Source organism: Coregonus clupeaformis, chromosome 15 (genome assembly GCF_020615455.1).
Source record: "Coregonus clupeaformis isolate EN_2021a chromosome 15, ASM2061545v1, whole genome shotgun sequence".
In the NCBI taxonomy this organism is placed as follows: Eukaryota; Metazoa; Chordata; class Actinopteri; order Salmoniformes; family Salmonidae; genus Coregonus; species Coregonus clupeaformis.
In genome coordinates, this window is record NC_059206.1 from 33,502,427 (window position 1) to 33,515,852 (window position 13,426).

General features: G+C 42.4%; 1 protein-coding gene across 1 annotated transcript in view; it reads left to right on the forward strand.

Moving 5' to 3' along the window:
• Positions 1 to 13,426, forward strand: part of LOC121582571 (transmembrane protein 132D-like) — a gene marked incomplete at its 5' end in the record, with an annotated part of 96,601 nt that overhangs the window by 26,140 nt on the left and 57,035 nt on the right. The window contains one exon of the mRNA XM_041898460.2: positions 13,160 to 13,346. Within this exon, the coding sequence (XP_041754394.2) occupies positions 13,160 to 13,346 (187 nt within the window). The remainder of the gene's footprint in view (positions 1 to 13,159; positions 13,347 to 13,426) is intronic.

Consider the following 13,426-nt stretch of genomic DNA (forward strand, 5'->3'; position numbering starts at 1 on the left):
TAGATTGCTGAGGATTTGTTTTATTTAATCAATTTTATAATAAGGCTGCAATGTAACAAAATGTGGAAAAAGTAAAGGGGTCTGAATACTTTCCGAAAGCACTGTATATATCATATTTAATATAATATATGCCATTTAGCAGATGCTTTTATCCAAAGCGACTTACAGTCGTGTTCATATATTTTACCATGTCAGCGCTAGGCTACTATCTGATGTCCACAGCACAACTTCATCCTCAGTATCAGTCAACTTCATTACAGCCGAGAGACTCAAATCATGTAGCAGAATGAGTTTGTTATGAATGTTTAATCACTGGCCTAGATTGAAAAAGCACAATAACCAGGGTTGTGTTCGAGGCTGTTTGTTTTTTATGTCATTGTTGCAAGGTTATTATAGTTTTGTGTTTAAAATATTCATTTTTATTTCTATGAGATTTTTTTTTGAAATTCAGTTTAGTTTCAGTTTTCAGATCTGATTTACTTGTTTTATTTAGTTTCAAGTTTTATAACAACATTTATATTTTGTTTTTATTTTACTTCGTTTCAGTTTTAGTGTTAGAGACAGAGAGTAGCCAATGCATGGGAGGCTAGGAGCCATTTATATGTTGTATAGTTTTTGTGTTTTCTTTGGGATGTAACTTCTTGCCACTGAGGGGCAGTAATGCATAAGTTGATTGGTCAGGTCATAGGTTAGGTTAGGTTAGGTTAGGTTTAAAGGTAGACTCAGCGAGATGACGAAGATGCACCAGGTAAACAGTAGTAGGATGTCAATTTCCTGAACATCCATGAGCGTTGAAGCGCGAGGCTAAACTTCTCTGCTGTTTTGGTCCCGTAGCTACCACGTGGTAGCAGCGTGCACGTACTCAGATACACTGTGTGGCTGTTTGAGAGCAAAGGCTTGCTTCGCATCTCATCTCATGGGGCGCGATCCTCTGCTCAGACTTTGCTGATGCCTTTGCTGATCTAAGTATATTGGTTCCGTTTTAGTTTGAAATGATTCGGTGCAATTCGGTTACAATTCAGTTCAATGTGATACGATGCACTAACATTTGTTGCATAAACACATTCATTTTCCATTCAAAATTCAAATCTGCTGCTGATGGAGCTCATGAGCCGGGCCTCTCTGAGCTGGATCTGTCTGAGCTGACTTCTCTCTCTCTCTCTCTCTCTCTCTCTCTCTCTCTCTCTCTCTCTCTCTCTCTCTCTCTCTCTCTCTCTCTCTCTCTCTCTCTCTCTCTCTCTCTCTCTCTCTCTCTCTCTCTCTCTCTCTCTCTCTCTCTCTCTCTCTCTCTCTCTCTCTCTCTCTCTCTCTCTCTCTCTCTCTCTCTCTCTCTCTCTCTCTCTCTCTCTCTCTCTCTCTGTGTGTGTGTAAATTATGTAAATTTCTATGGTGTATATAGGCACCTGAGCTGAGCTATAAGGGAAACTGGGCATCTACCACCCTACTATTAGATGAGGGGGGCAATGTTTACTTTTTGTCACCCACTTTTGATCTGAAATCAACATCACCCAATAGTTTGTAATTTCTTGCAGATTCAAAGTGTTTGAGCTAGTAATGTATCAATATTTTTCTTAAAACATTTGCACAACTTTGGATTTCATCCCTGTCTCAAATCAAATGGTTTAGACTGTTTGGAAGTTGGACTTTTCTTGTCCTCCCGCTTCGACGGCGCGGGTAGCAAAAGTGATTGCTGTCCTCGTTATGAAATTATCAACTTTACCCTGTATATCTAAAAATGACCATATACACTGATTGTTTAAAGAAAAACTACCAAATCTATTACTAATGATGAACCGGAACAATAAAAATTAAATCTAATGTAACCTAAACCCCGATCAGCAGGTATGCTATAGCCAGATGAGAGTTGTGTCTCTGGCGATAGCATAGGCTACTTTATTCTAGTAAAAAACAATTTTCAACAGCACATTTCATAATAACTTCACTCAACTAATAAAGCCTAATATTGCACAAGCCATTATACAAACATTTGAATGCTGAAGGTAAACCTCTCATTGGTCAGCGCGCCAACCAGCGCACAGTGTGCAATTTGACTTATTGATCAATGACTGTCAACACAGTTACATGCTGAGTTCGACACTGAACGAGAGGATGCATCAGTTGTCACAAAATATGAGGTATTTTCGGAAGGTAGAAAGAGAGTAATATGAGCAAAACATTTCCTTTCTTTGTTGGCATCAGACCTGCCTAATTCTCACTTGAAACTTACAGATGTAGGATCTTAATTTGCGCCAGTTTGCTACAGCAGGAAAATAATCTTGCAACAAAAGGAAATTTGAATGAATATGTGGGTTATAATTAATGGACATTTTTGTAGAGTTGATACATTTTGTTAGGGCAAATCAAGTCTGAACTGTCAAATTCGAAATTACAAACTTTAGAAGCCTTTTTAAAACTCAACTTAACTACAACGCCTCTCCCCTATTTGACCTAGATAGTGTGTATGTATTGATACAGTTGAAGTCGGAAGTTTACATACACCTTAGCCAAATACATTTAAACTCAGTTTTTCACATTTCCTGACATTTAATCCTAGTAAAAATTCCCTGTCTTAGGTCAGTTAGGATCACCACTTTATTTTAAGAATGTGAAATGTCAGAATAATAGTAGAGAGAATGATTTATTTCAGCTTTTATTTCTTTCATCACATTCCCAGTGGGTCAGAAGTTTACATACACTCAATTAGTATTTGGTAGCGTTACCTTTAAACTGTTTAACTTGGGTTAAACGTTTCAGGTGGCATTCCACAAGCTTCCCACAATAAGTTGGGTGAATTTTGGCCCATTCTTCCTGACAGAGCTGATGTAACTGAGTCAGGTTTGTAGGCCTCCTTGCTCGCACACGCTTTTCCAGTTCTGCCCACAACATTTCTATAGGATTGAGGTCAGGGCTTTGTGATGGCCACTCCAATACCTTGACTTTGTTGTCCTTAAGCCATTTTGCCACAACTTTGGAAGTACGCTTGGGGTCATTGGAATCCATTTGGAAGACCCATTTGCGACCAAGCTTTAACTTCCTGACTGATGTCTTGAGATGTTGCTTCAATATATCCACGTAATTGTCCTTCCTTATGATGCCATCTATTTTGTGAAGTGCACCAGTCCCTCCTGCAGCAAAGCACCCCCACAGCATGATGCTGCCACCCCCGTGCTTCATGGTTGGGATGGTGTTCTTCGGCTTGCAAGCTATCCCCTTTTTCCTCCTAACATCACAATGGTCATTATGGCCAAACAGTTCTATTTTTGTTTCATCAGACCCGAGGATTTTCAAAAAATGGTACGAACGAAAAAATAACATTGCCACTCAACTGGATGAGGGATTAGGTGGCTGTCCGCGCCACAACGAGGTGAGGTTAGTGTTGATAATCACAAGTTTACTGGAGAACTGAGCCAAGTAGAGACTTTGGACAGGGTGGATATGGTTATATGCGATTTGATACAGTATATCGTAAGTATCACTATGTAACTCGATTTCTTTCACCCCCAATCCCCTCAAATTAACGGTAAATAACTGAATTGTTTGCCCCACATTTAGCTAAGATGATTAGCTAGCCAGCTAAAATGTTTTATTTAGTTAGCAGTCGCATCTACAATAGTTTACTGTCAATCACATGTCTCCAAAAATGACGTGGTGTCTCCAATTGTGTTTATTTTACAATTGCGATGCGCATCCATGAGTAGGTCCACTTTCTGCGCAGCTGGTAGACACTTTTGTGCCTGTTAACTCCAGCATCTTCACAAGGTCCTTTGCTGTTGTTCTGGGATTGATTTGCACTTTTCGCACCAAAGTACGTTAATCTCTAGGAAACAGAATGTGTCTCCTTCCTGAGCGGTATGACGGCTGTGTGGTCTCATGGTGTTTATACTTGCGTACTATTGTTTGTACAGATGAACGTGGTACCTTCAGGTGTTTGGAAATTGCTCCCAAGGATGAACCAGACTTGTGGAAGTCTATCATTTTTTTTCTGAGGTCTTGACTGATTTCGTTAGATTTTCCGATGATGTCAAGCAGAGTTTGAAGATAGGCCTTGAAATACATCCACAGGTACACCTCCAATTGACTCAAATGATGTCAATTAGCCTATCAGAAGCTTCTAAAGCCATGACATCATTTTCTGGAATTTTTCAAGCTGTTTAAAGGGACAGTCAACTTAGTGTATGTAAACTTCTGACCCACTGGAATTGTGATACAGTGAATTATAATTGAAATAATCTGTCTGTAAACAGTTGTTGGAAAAATTAGTTGTGTCATGCACAAAGTAGATGTCCTAATCGACTTGCCAAAACTATAGTTTGTTAACAAGAAATTTGAGGAGTGGTTGAAAAATGATTTTTAATGACTCCAACCTAAGTGTATGTTAACTTCTGACTTCAACTGTAGGTATGATCGTTTTTCGTGAAGTAGTTTGGATGTAGTGAACTACTTTTTCAAAGTAACTTTAGTTAAGTAAACTAGATGTTTTTAAGGTAGCTTTAGTGTAGCTTAACTTCTTCCAGTGTGAAGTAATTGGTTGCTTGGTAAACTATATTTCAGAGTAGCTTCCCCGACACTGATGCATGCTACATTTGGATCGGTTTGGGGTCCCGCGGAACGATTTACTCATACACTATATATACACAAGTTTGTGGGCACCCCTTCAAATGAGTGGATTCGGCTATTTCAGCCACACCCATTGCTGACAGGTTTATAAAATCGAGCGTACACAGTCATGCAATCTCCATAGAAACATTGGCAGTAGAATGGCCTTACTGAAGAGCTCAGTGACTTTCAACGTGGCACCGTCATAGAATGCCACCTTCCCAACAAGACAGTTCGTCAAATATCTGCCCTGTTAGAGCTGCCCCGGTCAACTGTAAGTGCTGTTATTGTGAAGTGGAAAAGTCTAGGAGCAACAACGGCTCAGCCATAAAGTACTAGGCCACACAAGCTCACAGAACGGAACTGCCAAGTGCTGAAGCGCGTAGCAACATTCACTACCGAGTTGCAACATTCATTACCGAGTTCCAAACTGCCTCTGGAAGCAACTTCAGTACAATAACTGTTCGTCAGGAGCTTCGTGAAATGGGTTTCCATGGCCGAGCAGCCGCACACAAGTCTAAGATCACCATGCGCAATGCCAAGCGTCGGCTGGAGTGGTGTAAAGCCCGCCACAATTGGACTCTGGAGCAGTGGAAACGCATTCTCTGGAGTGATGAATCACACTTCGCCATCTAGGAGATCGACGGACGGATCTGAGTTTGGTGGATGCCAGGAGATTGCTACCTGCGCGAATGCATATTGCCAACTGTAAAGTTTGGTGGAGGAGGAATAATGGACTGGGGCTGTTTTTCATGGTTCGGGCTAGGTCCCTTAGTTCTAGTGAAGGACAATCTCATCGCTACAGCATACAATGACATTCTAGACGATTCTGTGCTTCCAACTTTATGTCAACAATTTGGGGAAGTCCCTTTCCTGTTTCAGCATGACAATGCCCCTGTGCATAAAGCTTGGTTCATACAGAAATGGTTTGTTGAGATCGGTGTGGAAGAACTTGACTGGCCTGCACAGAGCCCTGACCTCAACCCCATCAAACACCTTTGGGATGAATTGGAACGCTGACTGCGAGCCAGGCCTTATCGCCCAATATCAGTGCCCAACCTCACTAATGCTCTTATGGCTGAATTCCAACATCTAGTGGAAAGCCTTCCCAGAAGAGTGGTAGCTGTTATAGCAACAAAGGGGGGAACAACTCCATATTAATGCCCATGATTTTGGAATGAGATGTTCGACGAGCAGGTGTCCACATACTTTTGGTCATGTAGTGTACCTTAAATATTTGAACCGGGGACCGATGCGTATTGGTGAAGCGTTACATCCCTAGTATTTTGCGTATCAGCTAACCACATCATGGTTGGGTGCCAAGTCATCGACTGTGCAGACGGGTTCCAGACTGCTATACCATATGATGTGGTTAGCTGATACGTATAATACCTATCTAGGCATTGTAAGATATGTTATGCATCAGCAGAGGAACACGACTGACATGTTATAGCAATCTGGTGCCCGACTGCACAGTCGATGGTGTGGTACGCAACCACTGGTTGATGCATGTAATGTCTGAGCAGGGGAACGTGACCAATATCTCCGGTGCTGCTCGTGGCAATGTCATCTCTCTGAGTCTACCTTTAAATTAAAGTCAATCTCAATGTATCTTGAAAACCCCATTAAAATGTTGCCAAAAAAATTACTAAATCTAAATAAAACTGAAATACTGTACTTAATTTTAGTTAGTTTTGGAGTTGATGTTAATATTTTCAGTGTAGTTTTAGTTTTTCAAATGGGTTTGTTAATTATTTAATTTCAGTTTACTAAATTGTTTTTACATGTTTAGTTTTGGTTTTAGTTTAAGTTTTAGTTTACTATAATAACCTTGCATTGTTGTCTATATAGGGTAGCGTTAAGGAGGATATAGAGTGGCTTGCGAAATTATTCACCCCACTAAGCATTTTTCCTATTTTGTTGCCTTACAACCTGGAATTAAAATGAATTTTTTGGGGTTTGTATCATTTGATTTACACAACATGCATACCACTTTGAAGATGCAAAACAGAAAACCTGAGCATGCATAACTATTCATCCCCCCAAAGTAAATACTTTGTAGAGCCACCTTTTGCAGCAATTATAGCTGCAAGTCTCTTGGGGTATGTCTCTATAAGCTTGGCACATCTAGCCAAGCTAGATGTGGTGCAGTGGTCTAAGGCACTGCATCGCAGTGCTAGCTGTGCCACTAGAGATCCTGGTTCGAATCCAGGCTCTGTTGTAGCCGGCCGTGACCGGGAGACCCATGGGGTGGCGCACAATTCGTCCAGGGTAGTGGAGGGAATGGCCGGCAGGGATGTAACTCAGTTGGTAGAGCATGGCGTTGGCAACGCCAGGGTTGTGGGTTCGTTTCCCACGGGGGGCCAGTATGAAAAATTAAAAAAATTAAAAGATAATGTATGCACTTACTAACTGTAAGTCGCTCTGGATAAGAGCGTCTGCTAAATGACTAAAATGTAAATGTAGCCACTGGGATTTTTGCCCATTCTTCAAGGCACAACTGCTCCAGCTCCTTCAAGTTGGATGGGTTCCGCTGGTGTACATCAATCTTTAAGTCATACAGATTCTCAATTGGATTGAGGTCTTGGCTTTGACTAGGCCATTCCAAGACATTTAAATGCTTCCCCTTAAACCACTCGAGTGTTGCTTTGGCAGTATGCTTAGGGTCATTGTCCTACTGGAAGGTGAACCTCTGTCCCAGTCTCAAATCTCTGGAAGACTGAAACAGGTTTCCCTCAAGAATTTCCCTGTATTTAGCGCCATCCATCATTCCTTCAATTCTGACCAGTTTCCCAGTCCCTGCCGATGAAAAACATCCCCACAGCATGATGCTGCCACCACCATGCTTCACTGTGGGGATGGTGTTCTCGGAGGTGATGAGAGGTGTTGGGTTTACACCAGACATAGCGTTTTCCTTGATGGCCAACAAGCTACATTTTAGTCTCATCTGACCATTGTACCTTCTTCCATATGTTTGGGGAGTCTCCCACATGACTTTTGGCGAACACCAAACGTGTTTGCTTATTTCTTTCTTTAAGCGATGGCTTTTTTCTGGCCACTCTTCTGTAAAGCCCAGCTCTGTGGAGTGTATGGCTTAAAGTGGTCCTATGGACAGATACTCCAATCTCCGCTGTGGAGCTTTGCAGCTCTTTCAGGGTTATCTTTGGTCTCTTTGTTGCCTCTCTGATTAATGCCCTCCTTGCCTGGTCCGTGAGTTTTGGTGGGCGGCCCTCTCTTGGCAGGTTTGTTGTGGTGCCATATTATTTCCATTTTTTAATAATGGATTTAATGGTGCTCCGTGGGATGTTCAAAGTTTTGGATATTTTTTTATAACCCAACCCCGATCTGTACTTCTCCACAACTTTGTCCCTGACCTGTTCGGAGAGCTCCTTGGTCTTCATTGTGCCACTTGCTTGGTGGTGCCCCTTGCTTAGTGGTGTTGCAGACTGTGGGGCCTTTCAGAACAGGTGTATATATACTGAGATCATGTGACAGATCATGTGACACTTAGATTGCACACAGGTGGACTTTATTTAACTAATTACGTGACTTCTGAAGGTAATTGGTTGCACCAAATCTTATTTAGGGGTTTCATAGCAAAGGGGGTGAATACATATGCACGCACCACTTTTCCGTTATTTATTTATTTGAAATCTTTGAAACAAGTTATTTTTTTCATTTCACTTCACCAATTTGGACTATTTTGTGTATGTCCATTACATGAAATCCAAATAAAAATCCATTTAAATTACAGGTTGTAATGCAACAAAATAGGAAAAACACCAAGGGGGATGAATACTTTTGCAAGGCACTGTATGATGTCTTACTTTTTATGGGAAGCAAAATGTCTGTAGTCTAAGGGTCTCTCTCTTCTCTGGTGACAGGTGCTGCTGTAAGGGTTCTCTGGGTGTTCTATGATTACAGATCGCTTTGGGATACACAGCTTGTCAGTGTTTGGTTTAGCTCTTTGACATGATTGAGGACTTTGCCTTATGTTCACTTGTATATAAATTACTTCAACACCGTCTGTAGTGATGTACCAGTCATTCACTAAGACAGGTGTCCTTGGCATTTTACAATGCAGCCATGATCTGGCTTGGCTTAATGTAGTACCTGCTCCACTCATCTCTCTCTATCTGCTCAAGGACAGCCGTAACTCATCAGCTGCCCTGCCCTGGCCTAGCCCCATCATAGAGTTCTCTCCTCCCAGTCTGTCCAGCTCACTGGGAACAGGCCTGAACATAATTATGGACAGTAATATGGCATGAACACTCTCCTGAGAGTGACCCAGACTGGCTGCTGGGGCATCGCTTTACTTCCATTTCCACTGCTGATGAACCATTAGCATCAATTCAAATAAATTCAAAATACTTCATTTATTCCACAAGGGGCAATTATGCTGGACGAGCACAGCAAATGAGAAGGTAGGTACATGCATCATGCATACATAAACATACAACATGAAACATTGACATACTAATTAAAACCTTGTGTGCTCCCATACACATATATTACTGCAGCAGACCTGAGGGCAAATCTCATGAGTCTCACTAGACTCTCACTGGAGTGTCACTGGAGTCTCACAGTTGTTCATAGCCGAGTCACCAACAGGCACTGCAGACACAACCGGATAGGCTCGTTGTTGTTCTGGGGTTGGTTGATGTCATTTCGGACCCTCTTCGGACCCTCCATAGCCCACAGCTCGTTGGCTCTCCCATTACACTCTCAACCAATAACCTGAGGGGTATTGGCTTCCTCCCTGCTTTGGTGTCCATATTCATGTGATGTCTGGTAACATTTAAACAGTGACTCTTTCTTTCAACATCACTCCTGTATGGTATTAGTGTTTTCATGGCTGAGAACTACTGAGAATTCAAGCTCAGTGTCAGAGTAAATATGAATAGTTGAAGTATTAATGAATTGCCTTTTGTAGGACCTTGCTCTGGGTAAATTCTGACTCTCTAATAGTCAGGCTTCCTCTTCAACTAGGCTGCAAACTGATACAATATTACATATACATATTACAATATGACAATATTACACATACATAGAATATGTACTGGATGAGAAGATCAGAGGAGCAGGGAACGTAACCCAGTCCTTTCTCTGAACCACATTGCTGTTATGACTCAATATTTGACACAAGTGAGGGAGATCACAGCAAACACTCTGACAGGGTAGTGGGGGTGGGGGGGGGCGGCGGCTGAACCTGAAACAGATGCACTTTGTCTGGGTTACTGTCCTGCTGGGTCTCGGCTTCAGACAACTTCCAGCCCACCACAGAGCACCAGCCCTTACCTCTGACCTATTGGAATTGATATTCCTCCACCGATTAGCGCCCATGCCTGCCTAGCTACATCTCATCTGCCTCTACCTCAAAGGTCCTGTGTTATTTCTCCCCACCACAAACACACACACACACACAACCCAAACAGGCCTGCTGCGGCACGGAAGAAACAGCCTGCTCCACAGCGTGGCGGCTTTGTGTTGAAATTGATTCTGTTCTTTTGATATATTGTTGTCACTGCTAACCAAAAAGCTGCTGTGCCTGAAAGGATCCTCCTAGAGTCTCCAAAGAAAAGAGGTGCCTTTCGTCCTGTGTTATCTCAGCCCCATTCATAAAGTTGTTAGGCATAAAGAACACACACTGCTGCTGCACAGGCCCTTCCTGTTGAGTAGATTCCGTCTCATTATAAAACATTTTAAGGGCTGTAATTTCAACCTGTCATACTTTCATTCCTTCCTGGAGCCCTTTGTCACCGCAGCTCTCTGCTGGAGAGGAATCTCACTAAGCCCAACAATGAGTTATTGTGTGTCTATGTGTGTGTACGCATGCTTTTTTAAGTGCAACTAGCTCTCACGGTCTCACGTCAGAATTTCTACGTTTTTTTTTTTTTTTTTTTAATTTTATTTCACCTTTATTTAACCAGGTAAGCCAGTTGAGAACAGGTTCTCATTTACAACTGCGACCTGGCCAAGATAAAGCAAAGCAGTGCAATAAAAACAACACAGAGTTACATATGGGGTAAAAAACATAAAGTCAAAAATACAACAGAAAATATATATACAGTGTGTGCAAATGTAGCAAGTTATGGAGGTAAGGCAATAAATAGGCTATAGTGCAAAATAATTACAATAGTATTAACACTGGAATGCTAGATGTGCAAGAGATTATGTGCAAATAGAGATACTGGGGTGCAAAAGAGCAAAATAAATAACAATATAGGGATGAGGTAGTTGGGTGGGCTAATTTCAGATGGGCTGTGTACAGGTGCAGTGATCGGTAAGGTGCTCTGACAACTGATGCTTAAAGTTATTGAGGGAGATAAGAGTCTCCAGCTTCAGAGATTTTTGCAATTCATTCCAGTCATTGGCAGCAGAGAACTGGAAGGAATGGCGGCCAAAGGAGGTGTTGGCTTTGGGAATGACCAGTGAGATATACCTGCTGGAGCGCAGACTACGGGTGGGTGCTGCTATGGTGACCATTATTATTAGTTATTCCAAACGTCAAATTTCAAGTGTTTAAGGTTTAGGCATTAACTTTGAATTGTTCAGCTTAGGGTTAAGTTTAGGCATTAACACTGAAATCCTAAGGTTAAGTATTAACTCCGAATGGTTAAGGTAAGGGTTAAGGTTTGGGATAGGCTTAAAACAAAAATCTCAAAAAAACGTTATATCGCTGGATTCGAACATGCAACCTTTGGCACCAAAACTCCAAATATTAAAGCTTAGGGTTAAGTTTAGGCATTAACTCTGAAATTGTAAGGTTAGGTATTAATTCTGTATGGTTAAGGTAAGGGTTAAGGTTTGGGAAAGGCTTAAAACAACTTTCTATTGCTGGATTCATACATGCTGCCTTTGGCATTGGAGGCAGATGCTTACACCCATCCGCCATCCCTGTCCACAATGCCCTAGCAAAACCGAAACCTACTTGAAGGTAACAGCGTTCACTGTTGCCCTATTGGCCAGTTTCCATGTCATCTCCCAACGTCCTCAAACATGGATGGACGTCGAATACTGATTTGTATCACGGGTGACCTGGCTGTGTAAGCGTGTGTGTATATTCTTGACTGCTGTTAGCTCATTGACTCACAGGTCGATACAGCCCGACAATCTAGGAAAAGCCTCTTGACACATCACTCTCACACAGTAACTACACTCTGTATTGTGTGTCTTATTCTTAGCTATAACCCTATTTCTTTCAGCGTTTGTCTGTCTCAGGCATGCTTGTTGAAGAAGCAGCAGCAGCAGAAAAAGCAGCTGGTAGCTGACTCTGTGCTTTGTTCAGTTATAGTGGTCTATGGAAATGTTGCTCCCTCTCTCCGGATGCATTGAAAGAGCAAAGTATGGTTATGTTTATAATGAGACACAGAGGGAAGCAGGCTGACCTCTCTAGCCAGCAGGCTGCAGCCATTTATAATCCCAAACACATGCCGTGGCAATACCAGCCACCAGCTAAAACACTGCCCTCTGCTGGACACTGCATGGGGAGAGCGGTGTGTGTGTGTGTGTGTGTGTGTGTGTGTGTGTGTGTGTGTGTGTGTCAGAATTGATTTGAACAGAATAAAACATTGCTCCTGTTGCACAATAAGGACACAACTTGGTAGTTGGTACAATACAATACAGACGTCAGTTTCCAACTAACTCATTCTCCTGTGGATTGTATAATGCCTATCTGTGTCAGTGAGCACTTACCTTGAAGACTAAGTGGCGTCTCATACTCCACTTAACTAAAAATTAAAAAGTAACAGAAAAGGGTTTGTTTGTAAGTAATACACAGCATTGACAGCAAGTTTCAGGTCCCTGGCGCAAGATGTAGTTTCAGGTCCTTTGCGGAAGATGTAGTTCCAGGTCCCTGGCGCAAGTTGTAGTTTCAGGTCCCTGGCGCAAGATGTAGTTTCAGGTCCCTGACGCAAGATGTAGTTTCAGGTCCTTTGCGGAAGATGTAGTTCCAGGTCCCTGGCGTCAGTTGTAGTTTCAGGTCCCTGGCACAAGATGTAGTTTCAGGTCCTTTGCGGAAGATGTAGTTCCAGGTCCCTGGCGCAAGATGTAGTTTCAGGATTCCAAATGCACATTTGTTTGTTTGCCAGGGATGTTTTGTATCTAGTTTTATCTTAGATATAGAATGCCAGGCGACAGACAGTCAGGCAGGCTGATCAAATGGAAGGCTCAGCAAATCAAATAAGTTTAGGATTTTTGTATTCATTGTTTTTCTGCATCTTTGTTTGCATCACAATCAGTGGAGAGCCAGTGTTATGCTTTGCCAAGGAGGAACAAAAGTAAATTGCTTTTTTCTCCCTCATGCTTCTGGGGGAGTGTGTGGCAGAATTAAACTAAACTCAGGTTGGGTTTCATTAGATACATGTTATACTATTTAACAGCTCTCTTTTTTTAGGAATACTTGTCTGTGTGGCACGCGCTCTTCCCTTCTATTTCAGGGTCTCTTTTTGTCTCAATGATAATAATAATGCCAATACATCATAGTGCCTTTTCTAAACACCGAAGATCACTTGGCAGACAAATAAAAACCACCTCTCTATACCTCTTCTCCCTTCTACCCCAGACCAGAGGCGGGCTACCAGAGGGTCGTCCAGGTGGATCTGGAGGTGAACGGGCTGCTGGACCCACTGGGCAGCCGGGTGGTGACGTGGCAGGTGGAGTACCCTCTAACTCGCTCCCTCACTGACGAGATCCAGACCCTCATCCGCCTGGCTCCACAGGACCTGGGTGGCATTGTGCCACTGGCCATGGTGAGTGGCGCCCCAGAGGAACCAGAAAGAGTGTGTGTGTATGTGTGCAGCTTTATCTCACATGGCTGACTGCACTCTGC